The following is a 25,805-nucleotide window of genomic DNA, read 5'->3' as shown; positions in this document are numbered from 1 at the left end:
ATTGATAAATTACAGGCTTTCACCAGCGACCTCACATGCTATCCTTTATGGATAAATACCATGAAAGAGGGGTATTGGTGTAGTCAGTTTGTCAGGTCTAAGACAGGAGTTGCTTGTAAAGTACAGTGAAGCCTTTGCCAGGTGTCAGCAGATCTATGAGCAGTACCAAACATGCTCAAGCACAGTCCTCCTACCCTGTCTACTGCCTGTTCTCTTTTGGTGCTGCTACCGCGACTGGTTAAAAAACCAAAACACTGTCTCTAGCAGGGCATAGGAAAGGATGTGCACTATCAATAGAAACAATTAAATTTGCCATATACTGTCAAATGCACAGTAAATTCAAAAATGGTGGAAAAAACGCTTTCAGTTATTAGTAATCTTATAGGTTTATTGTAACATTAGTCAATACAAAGTTTTCAGATGGCAGATTTTCAAGTTGGCGGTGTCCCTTTAAGCACTAGGACTTGATGGCCCATCTATAAATCCATTCCAGATCATTTTTCAGACAGGTGGCGCTGTATCTTAATCCCATTAAATGTTTCTAGGAGGAACACAAGTGATGTGAACACCTCCTACTAGTTACAGAGAGATCAAAATTAAATTTGTTTTCTGGATTGTATCGTGCCATAGTTGCATAAACGGATAACAAAGAAAGTAAAAACAAATCTATTACTTTATTTGCAAATAATTTGATTAACCTCTTATTTTTTTTATATAATGATGCACTTACTAAAAACTAAAAGGAAGTTATATACATTTGTAAAAGAGCCTATGAATCATAACAGCAATTCAGCTAACAAGGAAATCTATGACAGGTGATGCTTACATTGAAGGACGGATACCTCTAGAGCTCTGCGAATCCAAAATTTTTATCTTCTTCATCCTTTGAGAATTACACTGCATCAGCCTTCTTTTTATAGTTGTCTAGGATCTCTCTTAAGTTTGCCAGTAAATCTTCTGACATGAATTCTTCAAAGTCTCTATCAACCTTTACATTCTGCTCACCCAGGTATTTCTAAAAGAGAGTTACAGCAAACTAGTTAAACTATTGCTTTCTATAATAATGTTGAACAATGGCTTCTTAGACTATCAGGGTTGGAAGGGACCTCAGGAGGTCATCTAGTCCAACCCCCTGCTCAAAGCAGGACCAATCCCCAGACCCCTAAATGGCCCCCTCAAGGATTGAACTCACAACCCTGGGTTTAGTTGGCCAATGCTCAAACCACTGAACTATCCCTCAGTATTTGGGATTTGCAGCTGCATGTGTTTTGAGTAATCTCAATTTATAGATGTGAAATATTTTAAATCATCCTATTCTTAGAGAGACACAGAAGAGGGAGGAAGGAAGGAAGATTAAAACTGACAAGGAAGGACTATTAAGTATCAGTTGCCATTCCTGACTTTTACTGAACAAAGAATTAAACCCATCAACTTTATTATCAGAAGCTCCAAGCTCTTTTTAGCAGGACTATAGATGCTATGATTGGTATTTTATTCAAAGGAGCAAACTCTTTAATACAGATGCACAGTTATCCTTCTGAAAGTCCCATGTCCAGAAGGATTTCATTGTAGACAGCAACAAGTTTGACTTACCTCTACTGATACTACATGAGTAGCAATCACTTCCAAGAGATGGTTCAAATTATCACCTACTTTCCTACTCTCTTCCATTGTCATCTGCATAACAACCTGGTATCTAAAGAATAAAAAAAACCTTTTCTTAATTATACAAGTTGACACAGTGAAAACAATCATTTTACTCTGGCTGATGGATCTTCAGATTAATACAACTCTTCATGGGATAATTTATTTGAATCAGATCAGACTTATTTTCTTAAATTTAACTTTGAAAAACAAGCATCATCATTTTTATTCTGATCAGTAAAAAAATAAAGGATCACAAGGAAAATAAGAGCAACTGAGAAAACCCTATCTATCAGGATCAAAATACAGCTTTCCTGGATTCTTCTGGATGAATTACTGTACTCAGGTGTCTTTACTGAACTCTGATGGATTTCCATTTTCACTATAACCAAATACATGATATGAAGGTACACTGGAAGACAACTGAACACAACTATTGGGCAGACTGGTTAAAAATCCTGGCAAAGCACATTTACTGTGGAGGGAAAATATTTTATAGCTCTAAGCTTGCAGAAGGAAGGTAATGATATTGAGCCTGATGAAAAATAGGTACCTACTCACTCGATGAAATATAAAAATATCATCATATAATGCTAGACATGTTAACACAACATAGAATGACCTGTGCAATATCTCTCAAAAACCAGTCCCTAGCTGTTGTTGGACTTACTGCCGCTGAACATCATGCAACTCGTTCATAGCTTCACTGAGGCCTTCATTGATTCCACTCTCAAGTAAGTGTTTATGCTTCTCCAATAATTCCAGCTCAGTTGCACATTTTTTCTCTTCCTCTTCTGCTTCCTGTAATGGTAAAAACATAAATTAGTTGTTCTATTTTTTATTATTAAGAGATAAATTGTTCTCTCTCAATTTACTACTAATATTCATATTAGAATTAGTAAATCAATACACTTGTAACACTATGCTACAGCTTATTTGGAAACCAAATGAGAAAGAATTCAAGGGGGTCCCTTTGTACTGCCCTGGAGTAAAACCCACACTCCACCCTTCAAGGCTTGGGTTGCTCCAGCCTTCCCTTCCAAGTCTACCCCCCCACCCCAAGTTATTTGAAGGACTAAGATAGGCAGTAGTAGTCACCTTTCTCACAGTGGGAGTATGCCTGGATCCTGATTACTCCTGCAAATTTTTGTGATTTTACAAGAATATCCCTTTTTAAATATTAAAAAAAAAAGTTTCTCTTTCCCCTATTCCTCTGTGAAAGGCTCAAGCAAAACAGACGAAAGAGTGAAGTTGGCAATACACATAGTGCTATCAAATGCACACAACCAACAAAAAGAATTCCCTGTCTCCTAAGCTTTCAGTTCTAGTAAACTTAAATGTTACTCATAATAGCAGATAAGTCATACTTCTGCTCAAAAATGGTTGATAGTCTTTCTAATGTTTGTATAGTGTTTTGAAAGTATTATCACCAATATCACAGCTGTTAGATATTTTGTTGACTTACTCTAATCGCACAGTATCAATAGCTGAGTTTAGGTGTGTTGTGAGGCAAGAGTGTGATGATCAACTGCCTTCACCTCCTAATCAGTGCATCAGCAGCTAAGTAATGCAGACCCTTTTTGTGGTTTACAGCTCTACTACCTCTTTCAAACCTACACCTTTAACATTAACACTAGCTTATTTTGAAGTAGCATTTTTTTCTGTGCATCATTGTTTCTCGGAAAGATAGTTCTCAGGGAAAGAACAAACATAGGATAAGAGGTTGCTATGCATGGCGACAGGTGCCAGAGCAGCAATGGGAATGTTAAGGGGACCACTCAGTCAACAGGAGGGGTCTTTTGTGTTACCAAACATGTTCTACTGGATGTTAGATCAAGACTTTCTCCAGCACTGAATTCTCAATTACGTATGAGTTTGTTTATGGCTGTGACAGCGCCAATAAGACTCAAATGTCCAGTCAGAACACAACTTTAGATTTTCATTATCCAAATCCTTCATTTAATTTGTCTCCCTTTATAAAGAGTGCCTACCTTAAGCTTCTGGTGGTAAAGGTCATCCAGCTTTTGGGCCTCTTCCTTAAGCATTTTAACACTGCTTTTCTTTTCTAATGCCATTGTGTTCACCTGAAAGTACACGGTTAAAAAAGTCCAACAGTAGTCTGCAAAAATTCCAACCCGCAATTTTGAGTACTTTCCACCTTCACAGAAAATATATACATAGAAGCCACATCCTCCCATGACTCTTATTTTAACTCCCAAAAATGAATACTTAGATCAACTCCTATTATGGACCAGTGTAAGGAATAATTGTTAGTGAAACAAAACTATGTATACAGAGATAATTATACCCTTTGCCATCAGTATTACCTCTGATTAAGTGAGGATGGAGGTTGGGGGAAGAGGTGAAAATAAGCTACTAACTTTCAATACATCACAATACTAAATAAAAGCTTACTTGTTTCAGTTTCAAGGGGCTTGTGTTGGAAATGGTGGACTTCTTGCTAATATGTTCTATCAGACTTAGGAGATGCTGGAACTTAGGTATTTTAAATCTTAAAGATGTGAATTAGAAGACTAAGTACACTGTATTTGTATTTCAATCTCTAAATGTTCCAAGTTGTAGAAACAAAATGTTGTGATACCAATTCTTCCTCTTCAATATTCTCCAACTACAATTTCAAAATCAGTGATGTTCCCTTTCGAGTCAAACAAGTGAATTTATCGTTTTCTTTTTCTAGAATTCACTTCATTCCCTGACTGAAGACAGATTTGTGGGTTGCTCTGATGATGGCAACAAATCAGAACCATGGTCAATTGCAGGTATCAGAGGGGTAGCTGTGTTAGTCTGGATCTGTAAAAGCAGCAAAGAGTCCTGTGACACCTTATAGACTAGTGTAGCTTCCTGTTTGCTGAAACAACTGCCTAATTGACTCTTTTATCATTTACTGCCCCATCCTCATATCCAGTAAGGAAGGCTGATGGGACTGAAGAGTTTTTACAGTTATCAAGGTCTCTTTTTTGTTGGAGAATCATGTTAAGTGTGCATATAAACATTCTAGACAGGAGTGTTTATGTATGTTTCAGATTTAGTGAATACTAAATTTCCCAATTAGTTTTTATAAGCATTGTGTGAAGATTATAGTATTTGGGACTCTGAGAACAGGTACAACCTTGATACTTATATACCGGTACTTCCCCTCTCAGTGTAGAAGATGAACAACTTTCATGTGTTTAAAAAGAGAAAAATATAAGAAAGGTTAGTTCTCTTCATGTTTTCACAGCCATTATAGCCATCTTCCCTGACTGGAAGGAGTTGGAACTCTTCTGCAGCAAAGCAGAGATGAGAATAATTTGCTGAGTACATGGATTATCCAAGTGAAGTCCAAGAACATTAAGGACCTTTAATTATGCAGGTCACTGTTTAAATGGATGATCTTTAAATTAAGTTTTTCAATGGGCACAATTTAAGACAACTACAAAAACAGGTCTTAATTCCTGAACAAGAGGATTTTGTAATAGGTGTCCTATTAAAAGTGTTTGTTAAAGTGGCAGAAATTTCAAGAACAATTCTTCTATCTGATGCGGTACCAGCTTTGAATGCTCATTTGTTGGCTGCTCCTCCAGACATGTCTGCACTTTTTAAAATGCTGCTCCTGTTAGCTAATACTATTCTTCCCACAATTCTGTTCACCCATGTCAAGTATCCCATAACACTTTGCAAAGCTGAGTTCAGCTTTGGCGTTAGAAAATAGGAAGCCCATCAAAGGCAAGATACATTTGTTCTAGGTCCCAGTAGAAGTACCTTCACATGCAACTGGCTTGGAATATAGTATCCAAAACAAAGATAAGGAAAGGTATAGGACAAGTTAAGGAACTGGTGGGTTGGATCTTTCGTGAGGTATAAAGTACTTTTTAACTGGTAAACAGCCATGATATAAATGTAAGTGGTCTTGGGGATGTATCTTTGAAGCACACCTATTGTGTGATAATCATGCTGAGAGGAAAAAAAAGAGTTGTTCTCAGAGGAGGAGTATGCATGTCTTCCTTTTGTATTGTAGTACACAGTTTTGTCTAGACAAATTGGCTGAGCTTGGTTATTTGGTCTCTTGAGCATTTTTAATATCCAACTGCAAATATAGTCAAAATCAACTGGCTATAATATTAATCAACAACCCCTACACATGGAACATCTTTCCCAAACTAATCCATCTTCAGATACCTGCTAGGCCCAATTCTACTCTGAAACCTACAAGATATCAGCCAATTAGTGATGGCTAGGTTGGGCAGCAGTCTGAGAAATCTCATTTTACTTATTTGTTCGTCTAAAAAAAAAAAAAGCTTTCCAATATTTGGAGCCCTCAAACTTATGTAACTGCATCTTATTTTTGTAACCCGGGACCACCCAACTTCCTCTTCTGTTAATCACTTTTGCGTCTTTGAGGCAGGGACCATATGTACCTTTGTCCCTAGTACAATGGGGGGTGTTGGCTGACCCTGACAAAGGCCTTTGGGCACAACCAGAATAAAAAAACTAAATAATAAAATGTTTTTATAATATGTAAGTGGTCAAGTGTTGGTAATAGATGGTCCAGCAAAGCTTAATATTGAGACACCATAAGCATGTGTAGCTCACCTGTTCCAAAGCATCCTCTAAACCCATTTTCTTGTGAGTAGCTTTCCGAATTTCTTCTTCGGTCCTATTTATGAGCTCCATAAGGAGAGCCTGTAATGTACAAACAAAAGAAATAGTCATTTTAAAAGGGGTGCGTATTGAAATAAGGAAATTGTCCCAGAAACCTCCAGAATTACAATAATTTAGAGATGAACAAAACCATTATTGCTCAGAGAAAAGTTCCACCACAACTTAAAACCTCAAAGGATGGGAACCTGGAATCTCTTCAACAAGACCCAAGCTTTCAACCAAGCCACTTTATAAGCAAAAAAGATGACTTGGGGGGTGGTGTGACAAAAAAACAACAACCCTGAAAGTGATGTCTGTCCCCCCACCCCAATGACTTACCATTCCCACCGCCCCATATATTTTGTTACTTAGAATATTTCCTTTTGCCATTCCTGTCAGTACGTCTCAAAGCACTGTACTGATGTTACATAAAGTGTAATTTAAAATTTCCTAACAAAGTTGCTTATAAATGAAGTACTAACTCTGTTCCCAAGAGTGAAGCAGCAATAAAATTACCAGTCTTTTAAACATAATGGTGTCCACTTACACTAATATGAGTTCTGTATTTGACTAGACAGTTTGGTCCTGCTTCAGGATTAAACTTAATCTCAAAGTCATGGCCTTTGGAATTCTCTGCACTTATTGGGATTAGTTTCAGCTTTCGAGCCAGCTTGTGATACTCTGCCAGTTGTGTTTCGATCTGTTGGGGGAGGAGGGGGAATAGGAGGGTGGAAAGCCAAAAATGAACAGATATTCTAAGCATGCATCCAACTCCAAAGCCTTGCAGCAAGCTGATTGTTCTTGCTATGAGTAAAAGACTGCCCAATTGCTCCATAAAGCACACACACTTCTTGGAAATGCAAGAGTTCTAGGTATTGTCAACTTATCAGTTAGCGTTTTTGGTTTAACGACTGTGAGTCTTGTAGATAGGCTCTCAGAAATTTCATAACGTATACAGGTGAGATTGAACAGTTTTCTTATTTGACTTATTGTATTTTCTCCTCATGAAGTATAACTACTCTCGAGTTTTAATTTGGGTACTGACTCTCAAAGCTAGGAGATGGATACTTATGAGTAGTTTGTAAGGCTCCAAAAAAAGGCAAACATCTCTCATAACTGCAATGCTTCTAGCGTAGGGAGCAAGAGTTATGGACACGGCACATACATAATTGAATGGCCTAGCACGTTATTTTAATGATTTCATACCTAGAGAGTTTCAAAATTGGCCTGTTTCCTGATCCCTAGGTGTTACTTAGCAATAGTGCAACATCTATTTTATTTTTATTTCGCATTAGCTTTGAATTTTACAGCTATAAGCAAGCAATATGTAAAGTTATACAGTGTTTGAGAATTTTTTTTTTTTGGTGTACTTTGTCCAACAAGTAGCAACTTTAAAAAACTGCCATTTTAAATTAGCATACTAAAGGCCAAACTCATCCTTTCAGCAGGGCTGAATTCAGTGGAATTGAGGGATGAGTTTGGTCCTAAGAGCTCAGAGAAATATTAATGCAAATTAAAGTGCTAAAATGGCATAAATTACATTAGGGATATTTAATTCCAAGACAGTGATTTAGACAGCCAACAACTTTGAAAACTCTTTCTCTGATTCAGCATCAGTGGTGCATACCTGCTATCCCATCGATGATGCACAAATCGTTGTGCATCCCAAAGACATTTCCACTCCACTTGAAAGGAGATGTGGGCAAGAAAGAAGTGTTTGTTCATGATAAGAATAAATACAGACCTTTTTAACAGATTAAAGACAGACATATTAAACAGACACATTACTGCTACTGTTGAATTTAGGAAACTAATTGGCAGTAGAATTTAGGAAACTAAATTTCAGTTTTTGACTAATCTTGAATTAAGTTTTAAGGACGCAAACTGACAATCGCCTCTCACAGATAGTACTGCTTTCACATACCGCCTCTTTCCCTCTAGCATATTTCATCTCTTCATTCCATAATTGGTGCTCTTCTGCCTCCAGTTCCTTGGTCAGCTTGTTGATTGTTTGCTGTAGTTCATCCCTTTCATGATTTATTCTCTCAATGTCTGCAACTGAGTACTTCTGGTTATCAAAGATGTGCTGGAGGTGTGCATTCTCCTGCTTCATCGCTTCAACTTCCATTTCTGAATTTACAAAATGTTTTTTTAGATCTATTAGAAACTCAGACTAGTTAATGGCAGCCTCATGTAAGCATTATAACTACTCCATATTAGTTCATACTTTGCTTTCTTAAAAGTTTCCTAATTTAATACGTGACATATATTTCTGAGCCCTGGAGCTAACATGTCTAATGTGACTCAAATCAGCTATACTTTAACTTTTAGCAAAAGAAAAGGTGATTGTTTCAGAAGTTTTGGCAATTTCTAGTTAAAACAAGTTAGAATCAGATGTTTTGCCAATTAAATATTAATATGGAAAGGAAATCAGTAAGTATACACTAAAATTAATAATAGACTCTTACATTTAGATAGATTATTTTTGTATAAAAAGAATCCCCAAATGCTTTACAAACAAGATAGGGATGCTTTCACTCAGTTTTGAAGTAAACCTAGTTCTAGACCAGTGTTCTCAAACTGTCTGTATTGGCATCTCCTTTCCCACAACGAGCCTCTGAGTGCAGCCCCCCCTTATAAATTAAAAACACGGAATAACTTCATGACCCCCAGTTTGAGAACCTGTGTTCTAGATGTTAAAGTATATAAATAAAAAATTAGGATCAACTAATAGGTTCTTAATTATCAGCCTATACATTTTTTAAAGTGATCTATACGTTGGTCTAGGAAGTAATCACTCACTTGCCATTTCCTCACCCCACTCTTCTCAGAGCCTATAGAGTGGCTACAAATCTAATAAAAATCTATTTTATTAGGAATCTATATGGGAAAGGTTCTCTGTAGGATCATGATATGCACAATAAATATTTCACACACTGCTGAACCAAGTTGTTTTTAGCATGGTCAACCATTTGTGAACAGTTCTTCTTCCTCACCTGCTGTTTCAAGTTGCCCATTAATTCCTTTCACTTTCTGGTCAAGGATGGCTGCATGAGACTCCAGATTAGCCATGTAAGCCTGATATTTCTGAACATCTGCTTGCAAAGAAGATTTCAGTTTTTTCAATGACACTAAACGATCCTTTTGTGGGGAGGAGAAGGGGAAAAAAAACAACACCAACCTCTCAGAGAATTTGTAGAAATAAAATCATTTTTACTTTCTACGCAAGACTGTGCTGTGATTACAGGCAGCTTTGTTAGGCTGATGACGTTTTTCTTTATACTCCCTCCCTCTTTTTAGTGGCTAAAGCCTTAGGCATTCCCAACAGCTTTATTAATCTCAAACATTTCAATCCAAAAGCCTCTGACACTTTCGTTTGTATCCCAATACCACTTAGAAGCCTGTATCAAGGATAAAGGCCCAGTTGTGCTAGGCACTGGACAACAAGCAATAAGCTAGTTCCATCTCAGAGAACTTGCAATTTAGGGTTATGACAAGACACAACAGATGGTGGAAACAGTGGAGAGGGGACAACAGTAAAACAAGCACATTTTGCACAGGAAAAGTAGTCTCTGTTTGCCAGTTACCTAGCTACTGAGCCAATTTCTATTTCAGTAAATATATATTTAAAATACTTGAACTGACTTTTCAAATATGTAATGCTTTCTTACAAACATTTTGATAAGTTGCTGCCACTTGTCCTGTACTCTCCCCCCCACCCCGATATTAAGTCCTTGGAGAGAAATCCTGTTGGATAAACAGTGCTTAGAATTACATTGGCTAAACTGTGAACATTGCAAAGTCTTCCATTATTTGAAAGTATCTACACAATACCCAACTGTGACTCAAGCCTTCCCAATAAAATTATATTGCACTGATATAGAGCACAAATGATGTTCAGGGTCAGCGTGAGTCACTTGGAACAGCTGAAGGAATATTTACATTTTATTCTAGCATGAAAGAGCCACATCAGTTTGCCTGTCTTACTGCTGTGGTATCAATGCCTTGCTATGGAAATATTATTTCCAAGGAATGTGCGAGAGGACCCAGAACATCAATATAAATCATGTTAAAAAACAGCCCCCCTTCACTTATATGGGCATATTTACTAACCGGCTCACTTTCCCTTTCTTTCTCTAGTCTTGCAATCTCTTCATGCAACCTTTTGTTTTCTGCTGCTAGAGCCTCCACCTGGAATTCATCTACATTAAACAAATCCTCTGAAAGGAAACAAAGAAGTTAGACTGCTGTCCTAAAACATCAACATCCATACTGCATAATGCCATGGCAGTTGCTTTTATTATAGCACACCAGACACCCATTTTTTGAATAGACACATTTTTCAAAAGGTTATAGTTTTCATTTAATTCTCAATGTTCACCTCATGAACCAAGTCCCTCACAACTTCTCAAGTGTAGCCCCATTTGTGACCGTGCAATATGTTACTTATGTAAAAACTGTGATAAGGGCAGGGGGGAATGATCACTTTCTCACTCTGCTCCTCTAACAATGATGTTCTTCTTTTCCTCCCATGTGCCTCCCAACAATTTGAGTTGTCTCTTCCCTTGCACCCTGCACATGCTGGACAGCTGCCTGGTTCTCTTTCCTTTTGAACTTTCCTCTCTCACTGATAACTCATGTCTCCTCTCCTACTAATAACTCCATTAGCAGGCAACTCCAGGACTATTGGTGCCTCTAGTCTAAGAGTGGCTCCTACGTAAGCAACAGCCACTGAGGGACTGAGTGAAGCGCTCTCTTTGTTTTCAGCTATTTCGACAGGCTCTGTGTTGGATGCCTGTAGAAGCAAGTTAAAACAAGGAGCTGCACCGTACAACTTGCCAACACTCTTCAGACCATCAGCAAGTACTCCACAGGTCAGTTTGAGAAGCTCTGCAATACAGTGTGGAACCACACAGGCCCCGAAAAGAGACTGCAGAAGTGGAACCTTCTTACTCATCTGATCTGCCTGTATGTATTCAGTCACATCTGCACCTTTTAGTGAGAAAAGGAAATTTGTATTGCCTTTTATTTGTCAGCCCTGCTGAGCCAGAAGTAAGAATGAGCAGCAAATGCTATTTCATTTTTGCATCAACAGCATTGCATAATGCATTCCAATAAGTTACACCCATACCATACCACTGATAACAGAGGATTGCACGGGTATTGCTGAGGGCATAGGGTGACCAGCCTGCATTACTGGGGATGATACATAAAATGAAGATAACCTCATTTGACTGCATGGTTGGCAGTTTGGAGGGGGGGTGGAAAAATCCATCCTTTTATTTTCATATCAAATTTGCAAGCAAGAGAGAAACATGGAATCAAACTTTTAGTTACAAATAGGCACTTTACAGAGAAGAATTTCACTTTTAATTGAAACAATTTATGGCCAAATACAGACTAATCCCTCTTCCTTCCCCCCCACACCCCGCCCAAAAAAACTTACTTAGCTTTAACTGCACTTCTGCATCAAACTCCTCAAAAGTGTCTCCACCCTTCATGAAGTGCTCATAGCACTTTACAGTGTAGTCCATAAAAAGCTGAAAATACAATTTAAAAACTTGCATAAAGGAAAGCTAAAAGCTTCTCAGCATCTGGATATCCAGTTCCACTCAGCAAGTGGAATTAAATTGAACATCGTAACAGATCTTTTTGGTTATCAGTTTATTTATTAAGCACTGTCCATGTGCTCAACTCTTTACAATACAGACAGACAGGGTCCTGGGCAAGGGATTTACATTCTAAATTAAAAAGCAGAATATAGTTCAGACTTACTATACACCAACTGATCAAATGACCATTAACTCTTAGAACTGTTTGTTTTAATCCTGTTAGGTTATTTTTAAATAGTTCGAATTAAGATAGCATAACTATACAGTGCATAGGAAAGAGACTATTCTAAGCATAAAAAAGAAGGTACAAAGATGAGAATGCAGAAGAATACAAAGAGAACAGTGAGAGGCAATGGAGTGAAAACAAGAACAGGATGAAAAGAAGTGATGTAAGCTGTAGCAGAGTTCAGAAATTTGAAGGCAAGGTCCAAACACTTGACCTTCATATAGCAAATGAAAGGATTTAAATAGGGGACTTATATGGTACATAAGAGGCATGAGGGGAAATTTTTTTGAAGCAGCATTCTGCATGGCTTGGAGGAGAGCAAAGATGTACAGGAAAGTGTACAGAAATCAAGGCAGAATGGATGAGGATTCAATGGTACATAATGGGGAAGAGGAAAAATTAGAGGCAAAAGGATGAGTTCAGTTTGAGCTGAAGAGGGAGAGGAGCAAGAGTAATAGTCATCAACCAAGATGCTCAAGAAATACTGGAAAAAACAAGTGAGCATGGAGAGCAAAGCATGAAGAGAAAACCCATAGAAGAGTGAATTAAAGACAGAAAGAATAGATTGTGTATTCAATTGAATTTAGATGCAAAGGAGAAGGGAGGAAGATGAAATGGTATTTGCAGCGGTAAGTCTGTCAAAAAAGTCTATTTTTTGGTAGTTTTGTTTGTTTTAAAAATTAGATGTATGAGGGATGATCTGATATAGTCCCCTGACAGAGGATGTAGCCTATATTGTTGGGGAAGGTGTCCATATAATCCAGGAATCCCCAAAGATTGTAATTTGTTAGCAATTTTACACTGCAGTTCTCTCAAGAGCAACTGAAAGTGGTATTGTGTGTCTTTTATTTGTTAACTCCAGCTGATATTTGTTCAGTTTACAGAGGGTTTTTTTAAAAAAGTTTTTTCCGTTTCAACTGCTAGCCCTGCAACCTCACCCCAGGATCAAAAATTCATCCACGGTTCTTTCTTGCTTGTACATCACTGCTAATAACAATTCAATAGGTCCAATTATGCCTTCTGTCAAACTATGCAACTCCACTGAAAAGTACTGCATAGCTTTAACTCAGGGCAGAACTTTTATTACTGATGATAACAAGAGGAAAGAATGAAACTTGGCTTTTAGATCTAGGGTTAGGTTGCAGGGCTAGCAGTTAGAAAAAAGTTTTATCCAGTTTAAAAGTAAAAATGAAGATCTGAACTGGAAGCATTTGATGCCAACTGGAAGAGGGCCCAGGGTAAAGGGATCCTCTGGGTTTACCAAAAGATTGTCATGTAAGGTATCTAATGAAAGCCAGTCACACTGATCATCATAATCATCGACAGATGTCCGTACAGGAAATATATGAGGAATTATGAATATATGCTGAAAATTATGTTCTCTAGGCCTGGTATTAAAGGCAGAACACTCCAGGATAGAGTATCTGGAGACAAACTTCTCCAGACAGAAGATGGGAGACACTTATCTCCCTGGTGGACCATTCAGTATCCAGTATCTCACAATATAAGTCTATTAGCATACTGATTCAAATACTAATGAAGAACTTGTGAAGACTTTAGAAGAGAATTAACAGGAAGGGGTAAATGGGGATTAGGGTTGCCAATTTTAGTTGGATGTATTCCGGGAGGTTTCATCACATGACAATCTTTAATTAAAGATTAATCTTTAATTCCTGAAGACTCCAGGACAACCCTGAAGGATTGGTAACCCTAATGGGGATGGAGAGGTGTCGGGGGAGGAGGGGAATGGAGAAACAGGGTGGATGGAGAACCCTGTTTTCAGGTGAAAAAATCAAAGGTTTGGTCTGATATATTTGGGGGTGTAGAGACATACTTTGGCATTTTTTAATCTGTGAAGTCAAGCTGCCAGTGGGCTTGATTTTATGAAAGGGAGCTCTCGGCCACCCTGGCTGAAAATTCTTAAAAGGACTTGTGGTAAGCTCTCCCATAGCAGAAAGAGACTGTCTTGTGAGTTAGGTTTAGGTCTAGAAAGCCTGTTATGGTTACACACAAAACAAAATCATATTTCCAATATTCTTACTAATCATTTGAATATTTGTTATCAGAGAACAAACTCATTCTTGTTTTTACTATACATATATCTGAGTGCTGTGGGTTAAGTGGGAAGGCAGGTAATCCTGAATTAAAACTAGTAAAATGGTGTGTACTATTCCCTGGGGAGCAGTGAATCTCAGAGTTCTGTGAGTGTTCAGTGGGGCTGGACACTTCAGAGGGGTGCTTGGAAGACTTGGGGGTTGACATGTGCCTATTGGTAACCTATGCAAAGAAACTGAGGTGTAGGGAGGCCTGGAAGGCAGTGCTTGTGTTGCCAGAGAATGATGGAGTCAGGGAATTGATTTACATAAGGCACAGACAAGACTACTTCATGCTAAGGGCAGATGGTGGTGAGGTGTCGCACAACCCTGTGAAGCGTCACCCCCATAAGAAAGAAACCCTACCTTTTTTAAATGGCGTTACTGTTCAGGACAGTATTGCAATTTAATAAGAAAAGAATAAAGTTCCAAACAGAGGAAATCTTTTACACCATGCCAAGAGAGGAAAATGAAAAGCAGGATGACACCCCCACTCTTCTCTCCTCCTGAGGAGCAGAAGCAGTGTATGATAGAATCATAAAAACCAAAGGATTCCTATTTTAATTTAATAAACAGTTTCCACCCTGAAGTAGAACACTTGAGACTGGTGTTGACCCACATTCAGAGAAGTAGTTTTAGCTGTAATTTACCAGTGCCCAGACAAAAGGAGGATGAGTGCCTTTGCTAAGAAATTTATCTTATTTTAAAAAATAATTTGGGTTGAGGTAAACAGTCCAGCCAATAATCCTGCCAATACGATAAAGCTTATGCTTTATTACATAGTACAATCTGCAAACATTACATAGTACAATCTTACAATTAAAAAAAAAGAGAGAGACACTAGTACAAACTGTTACTTTATTAAGCTAATTTACATTGTAGTCATGATTTTGTGAAAACAGCATTAAAGATGTAAGACTGACCAAGAAAACTGAAAGCCAAATTAAAGTAGCTTAAAATTTTAATGAGTTATATACATTGTCTTATGACAGTATACTTCAGAATCTAGGTCAGAGCTCCCCAAACTGTGGGGTGCACCCCCGTAACAGAAGGGTGTGGAAAAACATTCAGGGGGGTGAAATAGGACCAGGGCCAGCCCCCACAGGGGGCAGAGAAGGAGCACCACCCTGTCCAGCTCCACTCCAGCTCTGCTCTGGCCCTGCCCCCAGTTGGGACCCCGGCTTCCAGCCCCATCCCAAGCCTCAGCCCTCGACCGCAGCCAAGCTGTGCCTCTGCCCCCAGCCCTCACCCCTGCCCCAGCCTCAGTCCTGTTCCTGGCCCCAGACCTGCCTCCAGCTTCAGCCCTCTTTACCCTGTTGCTCCCCCAGAAGCACAGCCATGCCGGCCCTGGTGGACAATGACCCTGAAAATTGTGGGGACCACTGTTCTAGATGAGCAGTTACTATAGTCACTGGTAAATTGTTATGGTACCTTATGATGTACAATACCATCTTCTGTTTCTCCTTCCCAGGTCTGTCCTTCATCAAAGGGTGTGTTTTCCCTCATGGCAGAATACAACTAGAAGGGGAATTAATGGCATATGAAGTTAATAGTACTCCAGAGAATGCAGTCTGTGAAGACCTCTACCAGTTCCTGGATTAGAGTATCACATTAATTTTATGAAAAAGTCCATGGGCGCAGAATTAGCATCACTGGACCAATATCTCCCTTTTTGGTGGTAATTTCTGAATAGCAGCAGTGAAAATAAGTTTTGTTAGTTTAATTCTGCTGTTATGTTGCCAAGCTGAGTCTCGCAAGAGAGGCAGAAGAACTGTTTGGAGACTCCATATAACAAAATTGTATCGTTTAACCTTCTGAATGTAAGCCAAATGTATCTTTGCAGCCATAAATACTGGAAGTTTTAGGGTTGGCTTTTCAAGAGTGCTCAAGACACAGGCACACACATCCCATTGTGGGACAGGTGTCCTACATTTCTATTGAAAATCCCACCCTTACAGTTTAAATTTAATAAACTGAAGTAGATGGCCACGGTCACCAGGGGAGCAAAAGGGAAGTTCCTCAGAAGCAAGCCCTAACTTACATACCCACTTTGAATTCAGTCCACATTTTTTAAAGTGTTCATATATTTAATTTTTACTTCGATGTAGCTACCTTGTTTTAGTGTAGGTATTAATCAACATCACAAGTTAGCTTAACAAGAGGTGTAAACATAAAATTAAAATAAAGTCATCTGATATACCATTCTAAAAATAAGAATAAAGTCTAGCTCTTAAGTTACATCATAACTAAAAATGTCATCTCACAATTTTTTTGCTTTCTTATTGTAGTGTTTAGGCTATTTCAAAAGTCACTTATTAAGATATCTAACATTCGAGCCTACAGCAACACTCCATACATGAAAACAAAGTTATTCTGCTCAGTGAAGTCAGATAGTACCTTGACACAATCGATTAGCCAAATCAAAGCTGCTACAATCTGAGGCCAGGTGTGTGGAGCCCCCACTGTGTACATAGAGCTTTTTGACAATGCAAAGGGATACCTATAAGGAAAAAGAATCAGAGCATTTCTCAAATAAAAGCTTTGTTCTGGTAAAAATACCCTGACTACACAAAATGGCATTCTTACATACATTCTTGAGGCTCACCTTACCAATAAAAAAGGATGTGCTTCTATGAAGCAGCTACAGAAGAACAAAGTAGATTCTACTTTATCAGGCATCAAAAAAATAAAAATAATAAAAAAAATCAGCTAAGTTACAATAGCAGAGTATTTCAGCTGGTGATGACAGGAGTTTAATGTCTTCTTAGACTGAGGAGGTGGAGGTTTGTTGCATAGACAAGGGTAGTGCTGAAGCCAGAAGGAACGTCCTCAAACTGTTGCCACAATTCCCATTTGCTCACCAGATTGCAAGACACATTCCTCCCATTTTCCTCTTTCTAGTCTGCTGCTGGGGGCAACTCTTGGTCTTGACTCTCCCTCTGCTTCTCTGCCTCCCCACCTGACATCTCCCCACTTGCAATGATTCTCCCCTTTCTCTTTCTTAGGCTATTTTGATGTGAGAGACATGCACAGTAGTGCTGGATGGAAGGAGAGGGAACTATTTAAATAGGTGCTAGGAAAGGAGGCAGAGAGGCCTGGAAGGTAGGGTGTGGGTGATGAGGTAAGGAAGGAAAAAGAATTCCAACATGTGAAGTACACCTCTACCTCAATATAACGCTGTTCTCAGGAGCCAAAAAATCTTACCACGTTATAGGTGAAACCGCATTATATCGAACTTGATTTGATCCACCGGAGTGTGCCCCCCCCCCGCCTCCACGGAGCACTGCTTTACCGTGTTATATCCGAATTCGTGTTATATTGGGTCGCATTATATCGAGTATATAAATAAACAGATCAGGGTTAAGGTCTCTTTTACCTGGAAAGGGTTAACAAGCTCAGTAACCTGAGAAACACCTGACCAGAGGACCAATCAAGGGACAGGATAATTTCAAATCTGTGAAGGGAAGCCTTTGTCTGTGTTCCTTGTTTGCTCTGTGCTCTCTTTGGATCTAAGAGAGGCCAGACATGTCTCCAAGTTCTCCTGGAGTATTTCCTACTATCCAGTATAGTGAGTATTAGAAAGGCGAATTAGTCTTATAATTTGATTTCTACATTTGCAATTGTGTTTTTTGCTATAGAATTTCTTTAATTCTGTACTGTTATTGCTTTTACTGAGAAAGAAAGGAGGGGGGATTCTCTCCAGAGATTGATAAGTTTAGACCCTGTGTATTGTCCCATCTTGGTATTACAGAGACAGTTTACTTTCTTTTTATTCTTTAATAAATCTTTTCTGTTAAGGACTTGGTTGATCTTTCCTTGCGTGAATTCTCAGGGAAAGGGAAGGAGGGAGGAGGAAGGCATCCCTCTGTAGTTGAATCCCAGTATCTCTCCTAGGAGAAGGGAGGGGGGAGGAAGCAGGGGAGAATGGTTTACTTCTCCTAGGTGTAAGAACTCCATGGATTTGGGGCTCTTGGGATCCCCAAGGATTTTGGGGAAGGACTGTGTCCCAATACACGTACATTATTGGGTGGTGGCAGCTTTTACCAGATCTAAACTAGGATTTTAGTTTAGAGGAGTCCATGCAGGTCCCCATCTTGTGAACCCAAAAGCTCCAAGTGGGGGTGAGACCTATGACAGAGGTAGAGGTGTACTGACCAATCTTCTCCCTCACTGGGGGATGTGGTGATGGTGGAGGCAAGTCTGAAGCCCATCCACTCCTAACCAACTGGGCAAGAGAAACAGAGGAAGAGCACCGCACTAAATGAAATTCTCACTTCTGGGACTCTCTAAATGCAAGACTGGCTTGCAAAAGTGGTTGTGAACTAAAGATCATGTGATATTAGGCAGAAATAGCATAGTTTTCAGATCCTAGGTTGAATTTACAGTGCTGGGAGCTAACTAAAACAACATCTGTAATCTGACAAAATTTGACATGCAAGTTCATAAATATATAACACCTGGATGTTGCATTGCTAACTACAGACAGTTTGGAAATCTTCTGAAATTCAATGTGTGGAAAAGTGCACATTTTGTTCTGATTTTGGATGGCAGCTACACAAAATTAGTTTAGATTTATAGGGCAATGAGCTAAAAACATTTAGCTGCTATAGTGTGCAAAAGTGTTTTGAACATAAATGTTCTTTAAATACTCAGGTTCAGTTTTTTAAAAAAATAATTATTTAAATCCATCCTCCAGCTCTGGAGACAAGTTTCTCAAACAGTCTTTTAATTCCAAGAATCATTACCATGTTTTGACAGTTACCCAGGATTGTATTCTGGTTACCTGGTTTCTAGTAAAACAGTCAGTTTCTCAGTATCACAAAGTAAGGCCACTGGAGAGCACCCTTTTTTTCAAAATTTCTACTAGATAACACAAACCAAAAACCTCACATATTTGACATGGTGAGTATGCCTCACTCAAAGATATCAATATAAGATGATGGTAATCATCATCTCCCTATCAGCACAAGGCACCTCACAGGATGAGTTAAATGCAATTCACACTGCCCCATAAACTTGGAAATTTGGAGACTACCAACATTTAAGATTTTTTGCAAATGTTGGACCTACTACTATTTCCAAGTAACACCAAAGATTACTATGACTATAGCTAATTGTCCAGCTTGAGTGAAATGCACCCCCAAAAACCCTCTACATCCAACAAGCCACCTCCTAAACAAAACAAACAGGACCAATAACAACACTGGGGAAGGAGTTTATACTACACAATTTTAAGTTTTACCATGCTCTTTTACCATAAGAAATCAACAAGAATGAATTCCTGATGCATACCCAAGCTCTTTAAAGATTCTGGGGATTTCCTCTTCAAACTTGGAATCAGGAAGCTCATAAGGGCACAGGAAGCCATAGATAAAAGTGAAGATCTTTAAGAAGTCCTTAACGGATGGAGATTGGAGTGATTTCATGGAGACATTATGGGCATAGCCATTCTCTACAAGAAACTGAGAAAAGATACATGCATATTACTAGTGTGTGTAGGTAGGTTCTAGACAAAAGCTAGGTTTGAGGGAAAGGAAAAAGATAGATTTAACCTTTATGATTTAAACCAAACATTTAAAGAAAATAGCAAAATACCTCACAGAGCTGTCGGATACATTGTTGGATGAATGCCTTGTCATGAAGTGGCCTGGGATCCTTGATCTTTTCTGTACCAAACACACCATACTGACTGTTACGTGAACCTCCTGGACCACTAGTTCTAGAAAAAAAAGTTTAGATACCTGTAGACCATAACTGTAGTGTTCTTAAGCTTATTTACTTTTCTTCACTTAATCACTTTTATTAAAGAATAATTACTCTGCTTTGTCATTTGTATTCCGGAACAGGGTATCCACACAGGAAGTTATTCTGAAATAGTTATTGCAGAATAAGTTATTTTGCATTATCTATGCTAATCAATGTCTCCATGTAGACAAAGCCTTAGTTTTAATACTAGCTGAATAACAATAGTTAATTGGACTAATAGCCAAAATAAACAGAATAAACCATATCCTTAGATTTCAAAAATAAATTCTCATCTTCCTTACCTTCATCCTATCACTGAAGTTTTTGGTGGTCCCCATCTTCTAGCTTATTATCCCCAACTCTGGTCTAACTGAGAAAAAAATTCATGTGGGAGCAGAGCGGTACAGCCTACTAAAGACTTGTCCCATTGCCTCTCCCCTTGCTGTGGCTTCTGAGGGGAAGTCAGTGATATGCACATGAACATGAGCTCTGTACTGCTCAACCCTTGTGAGGCGAGAGAGAGAGTTATGAAGCTGCTCCTGCACCAAAGTGCCCAGATCCCTCCTTCCCCAATAGAAATCTTTCTAGGGAAAACAAATTGCAGAGATCTTTAAAAAGCTATTCAATTACTTTTTACATTTACCACACAGAGCTCTATCACCAATACCTTTTACCAAAGAAGCTGATTTTTCTTTCTGAGGTACCAGATGCAGGTTTACTCATACTCAGCTTCCCAAAGGTTGTTCTGTCTTGCCTTAACAAAAAAAAAAAAAAAAAAAAGTTTGTGTAAGTAACTGATATTACAATAATTTCACCTTTATGCTCACTTAAGAAAACTACAGCACATATTCATAACAGAAGGCAAGTTAGACTAGGGTGGATAGATTTAAGTCACCAATTTTAATTGCGTTTTGCATTAGTACTTTTTAATTACTGTCCTAAAGAAAGGCTGATTTTCATTGATTGGTAACCATTAAAACATACTGATTTACAACTAAATATAATCTTTACAATAAATATGCTGCTTCTTTTTGTTACCAGGAGGATACAAAATGCCTACATACATTTAAGCAAGCAATTATATAGCTTAAGGTACATTTACTCAGATTTTTAAATTTGACATTTATTAGATTAACTTTATACTTGCAATATATGTCCAGGTCTACTTGGGTGGAAATTCAAATTCAGTTTAAAATGCACAAAACCGATACTCACTTTTTTATTAAATAAAACCACTTTAAATATGCAGGGTACACAAGAAAAAAACATTTATCAAAAAAGGTTAACATGATTTGCATTTAAAACTAACATTAAAAAAGGAAGTATTATCTGTAGTTAATTAATCAAACTGATTGTTTCTGGTCACTGTGTCCTGCAAGATTTTAAAACTAACAGATATCCTCTCACACCAAGTTTTTATTTTTAGATTGGGAAAGGAAAACAAGCTTTCTAGGTTTAGTGCCCATCTGGTTTCTTAATGCTGAACTAGTTGAATAAACTGAAATGAAAAAAACATTCTCTCTGCTGTGCACCTGCAGAAAAGGCAACTGCTACTTCAACAAGCACTGGTTCCGGGTACTTACACAGTGACAAAGCACTGAACTGGTGGAACAGTCTTTAAAAATTGGCTACAAACACATATTGCTTAAAATTATTTTTTGCATTTAATTTAAATGATTATAATAGATTATACTAAATTAAGGCCTTAGCACAGGCTGACAATTTTAAATTGGTTTATTTTAAAAAAATAAACCTGTATTTAAATTTTAAAAAAATCAGATTTATTTTATTTTTTTAAAAGCACAAATTTTTATCCACCCTGAGCTAGACTAAGCATTCTAGAATTAAAGGCTTCTTGGTGCTGCTGACCAATTAAATATATTCTTTGGAGACTGTCAATTGTATAAAAACCAGTTACCAGATGTTCTGTACTTGATAATGCAACAAAAAACAAGTTAAGATATGAAATTTTAGTCACATGGAAGCCAGGAAAATAAAATTTTAGCTCCCAAAGAATTGACCATATTTGCATGCAAACATAAATTATGGCATTAAAACTAACATCATCACACAAATTGTTGTTTACGGATCTGACCCTGCAAGACTTAGACATGCTTAACCCAGTGGGATTAACAATTACCTTTGTGAAAATCCACTCTAAATTACTTGATCAGTGACACTTACGCCTGAGGTGTATGAAGACCCATCTTGTTGGTATCCTGCACTCTCAGAGGCATCACGGATTGCCGACTACTGCTACCAGTGGTACTCGAGCTGCGCCGCATTGTGAATAAACTACAAGGTAAATTATGCTGGTATTAGAGGAAAGTCAAAGTGTCAAGGAATATCATTCTTCGTGTAACACACAGCCATTATGTGCAGGGACTGGATTGAACTAGGCTGGGTTGGTATGTTGGACCAGCAATTATCTGATGGCCCTAGCATTCCTGAAGAAATTGAAGTTTTGTTTAAGAAAAAAATAGTTAGTCATTATAGTTGCAAAGTAAACCTCCCAAATGTATACTGCCTGAGCCTGCAGACAGACTCTGAAACAAGAGCTTTATCAAAGGGATGACCTGTCTCATTCACCTTATTGATGCACTAACTCTGAAAGCCAATGATAACTGCATTAAACATTTAAAGGAACTATTTCACCACTGCTGTATGCAGTGTTAGTTCCAGGATATTAGAGACAAGGTGGGTGAGGATTAGACCAACTTCTGGCTGGTGAAAAATAAGTTTTTGAACTACTCAGAGCTCTTCTTCAGGTCAGGGAAAAATAATCTGAGGCCTTGGCTACACTGGTGCTTTACAGCGCTGCAACTTTCTCGCTCAGGGGGTGTGAAAAAACACCCCCCTGAGCGCAGCAATTTACAGTGCTGCAAAGTTAATTCCCACGGGGAGGTGGAGTACCTGCAGCGCTGGGAGAGTTCTCTCCCAGCGCTGGTGCCGCGACCACACTTGCACTTCAAAGCGCTGCCGCAGGAGCGCTCCCGCAGCAGCGCTGTACGGCTGCAAGTGTAGCCATATCCTAAGTATCATAGCAGACTATAAAGAGGAATAGATTCTTTAGCATGAGAAGTTAACACATGTTGCAAGAGACCATTTAAAATGAAGTGGACTGTTAACACTTCTGCAGCCATAAGTCAAAAGAGGGTTACTGGGTTACAGAATGTTGTAATGAAACATAAAACCAGTGTCTAATGAATCTATGATTTTTTTGGTATCTAGCAGAGTTATGAATTTAAGCTCCCAAGTTCATCTTTTCAAGGTGTTGTACAGGTTTCCTCTGAGGATGAGGACTGAGAGGTCAGATATGGATTGACTGCTTTGTGAAAAGTGTTCACCTATGGGTGACAGGGTATTTTTGTATTATTTTTTCTGTGAGAATTAATTTGAGAGTGTAGTGATTGCCTGGCTTCACCTACATAGTTGTTGGGGCATTTGATGCACTGGATGAAGTACACCACATATTGTGATAGGCATCTGTAGGATATATGGATGAGTTTACGGGTGAGAACGGTGATTGATCACTGTAGTAGTGGAGGTATGTCTGCAAGTTTTTCATTTGTTATTCTGGCAGGGTCTGGGGTTGCTTTGACTTTGTGTGTCCTAGTCTGTAGGGAGGTTGCTTCTCATGAGCATGGCCAGGTTGTGGGAGTTGTTTGAACACCAAAAAAGGGAGTTCCAGAAAGAAATCGTTCAGGATGTGGTCCCCATCAAGTATGGGTTATAGCTGTTTGATGATATTTCATGCAGGTTCCAGCGTGGAGTGCTAGGTGACAACTAGGCATGTGCGGTCAGTGGGGTTATTATTTCTGTATTGAAGCAGGTTCTCTCAGGGAATTTGGGTGGCCCATTCCATGATGTGATCTACTTCTCTGGTGCAGTGTCTTTGTTTGGTGAAGGAGGTTTTAAGTGTGTTAAGGTGCATATCCCAGTTTTTTTCCCTCTAAGCATATTCTTGCTTGGATGTAGATAAAAGATTTTTTGGCATGTCTGGGATAGCTACTGGATCTGTGAAGTTAAATATGGTGATCCATGGATTTCTTATATATAGTTATCTTTAGGGTTCCATTGATGGAGCTAATCATGATGTCCAGGAAGTTGATGCTGATGGGCAAGTATTGTAGAGAGAGTTTGATATATGGGAGGTAGCTGTTGAAGTTGTGGTGGAAATCTATGAGGGAATTGAGGTTGTTTGTCTAGATGATGAAAACATCACTGATGCATCTCAGGTATACCATTGATTGCATGGTGCATTTTTCCAGAAATTCTTCCTTGAGGCGGCCCATGAAAAGGGTGACATATTGGGGAGCTGTTGTCTGTTCCCATGGTTTGGACAAAGTGTGTGTTGTTGAATGTAACGTTGTTATGGAGAATGAAATGAGTGAGTTTTGTGATGGGATGGATATGTGTGTTGCCCCCTATCTTTTAGATATTTGAGGCAGGCAGCGATGCCATCATGGTGAGGGTTGTTGGTGTATAGGGAGGGGACATCCATGGTGGTAAATATGGTGTTCTAAGGGAAGCTGTTAAAGTTGCAAAGTTTCTGGAGAAAGTCCATTGAATCTTGGAGGAAACTTGCCCTTTGTATGGTTTGAAGACAAGTTCTATAAGTCCTTATATTTGTTCAGTAGGACTACCACACCCATATATGATGCATCTGCCTGGGTTTCCTGCTTGTGTATCTTGGGAATCGTGTAGGAGTTCCCTGGGATGCGAAAAAGCACCAGCCTTTCAATAACTCAGGCACTCTCCTCAGGACTCTGGTAATCCTATCCTTACCTTAGAGGTTAACATTAGGTGCACCCCAACCTTCAAGCCCCCCTCAAAGAGCATTCTCTTGCAATATCCAGACCCTGTCATTGGATACTTCCACAAATTACCAAGTCTGCTATCGCCAAAGAGACAATGTACCCATCAGCCTGTTGGCTCAGAGGAGGACATGCACCCCACTTTAATATATTGCACTGAGATTAACCCTTTCTCCTGTGAGATCTTTTTGCTGCAGCAGGTGCGCTTCGCACACACAGAGCTGCAAAATCCAGGCCAAACCAGGCATGTGTACATGGAGTGTGTGCGTGTGTATGGGGGGGAGGTGGGAGGAGTACAGCGGTGCCTTGGGACTAGCTAGTTGGCAGTAGGACCTGTCCATGCCCCAGCCCCACTAGCAGGCAGATAGGGCGAGGGCTCTGTGTGAGACACACACCCCCCCCCACCTCCTTCTCTCGCAGGCAGCTGGGTCCCGAGTAGGGTTGCCAGCTGTGACTGAAGCTATTCTGGGAGGTTCCCCCACTCCAGCCCCCTATGCCGCAATGTCATTTCCTTAAAATATCCTATTAAATCTCCTGGGTCGCTTGCAGTGGGCACTGGGAGCTCGAGGCCAATCGGGGGGCGGGGTGGGCAACCCTAGTCCTGAGGAACTGGGCAGCCCCTGGGGACTCTGCCCAGGCCCGCCGGGGAGCGGAAGCTACTAGCAACTGCGCCTGCAGACCGGAGAGCAGAGCGGGAGGGGGCTCGAGCGGGAGACTCCGGCCCCGGCCCCGGCCAGACCGCCCCGCCCGCCGGGTGCCCCAGCAACCCCCAGAGGCTCCCGCCCGCCCTGTCCTGCCGCAGTCGGCGGCGGGGGCGCACGCGCCGGAACCATCCCCCACTCACTCACTTATCGTCGTTACAACCGCCGCAACTTTCTCTTCTTCCCGTCCCAATTTCAAATCCACCCGCCACCGGCGTCACAATGCGCGCAGCCGAGCGTCTTACGTCAGGCGAGCTGGGAGACTCTGCCACTGGCTAGGAGCATCGTCTACCGGTGGTGACCTCACTTCCGTTCTCCTCCGGACG

General features: G+C 39.6%; 2 protein-coding genes across 5 annotated transcripts in view; one reads left to right on the top strand and one right to left on the bottom strand.

The window, feature by feature from the left end:
- Positions 1–379: 379 nt before the first annotated feature.
- NDC80 (NDC80 kinetochore complex component) lies at positions 380–25,780 on the bottom strand. Of its 4 annotated transcripts, XR_006576790.1 has the most exons (18): positions 25,627–25,780; positions 22,146–22,256; positions 20,629–20,715; positions 19,812–19,935; positions 19,509–19,678; positions 16,614–16,716; positions 15,648–15,734; positions 11,732–11,825; positions 10,399–10,505; positions 9,282–9,426; positions 8,210–8,415; positions 6,833–6,985; positions 6,238–6,327; positions 3,636–3,728; positions 2,315–2,445; positions 1,594–1,696; positions 827–1,015; positions 387–541 (listed from the first exon to the last, which is right to left on the bottom strand). XR_006576790.1 is itself a non-coding variant. In XM_045004579.1 (17 exons), exons 2-17 carry the CDS (start codon positions 22,244–22,246, stop codon positions 893–895), a joined length of 1,917 nt encoding a protein of 638 aa, XP_044860514.1. In that variant the 5' UTR covers positions 22,247–22,256; positions 25,627–25,780; the 3' UTR covers positions 380–892. The 4 variants fall into 4 exon arrangements, 3 of the variants coding, with proteins under 3 accessions (XP_044860514.1, XP_044860516.1, XP_044860515.1); XM_045004579.1 differs by having other exon boundaries at positions 380–1,015; XM_045004581.1 differs by having other exon boundaries at positions 380–1,015; positions 25,725–25,773.
- METTL4 (methyltransferase 4, N6-adenosine) overlaps positions 25,693–25,805 on the top strand; it is a 30,900-nt gene continuing 30,787 nt past the window's right edge. The window contains exon 1 of the mRNA XM_045004585.1: positions 25,693–25,805. The gene's annotated coding sequence lies outside the window, so the exon portion shown is untranslated.

The sequence above is a fragment of the Mauremys mutica genome, chromosome 2 (genome assembly GCF_020497125.1).
Source record: "Mauremys mutica isolate MM-2020 ecotype Southern chromosome 2, ASM2049712v1, whole genome shotgun sequence".
Taxonomy (NCBI): Eukaryota; Metazoa; Chordata; order Testudines; family Geoemydidae; genus Mauremys; species Mauremys mutica.
Note: the sequence above shows the minus strand (reverse complement) of the source record. Positions and strands in the feature narration are given on the sequence as shown.

Bases quoted from the DNA above. Each gene is read 5' to 3' on its own strand.
- NDC80 (XM_045004579.1), bottom strand. From the start codon at position 22,246: ATGCGGCGCAGCTCGAGTACCACTGGTAGCAGTAGTCGGCAATCCGTG. The intron at 6,328-6,832 runs GTAAGTGGACAC...TGTACATTACAG, and splicing joins AATACAGAACTCATATTAGT to GCTCTCCTTATGGAGCTCAT. The intron at 1,697-2,314 runs GTAAGTCCAACA...TTTATTCTTTAG, and splicing joins TTGCATGATGTTCAGCGGCA to ATACCAGGTTGTTATGCAGA.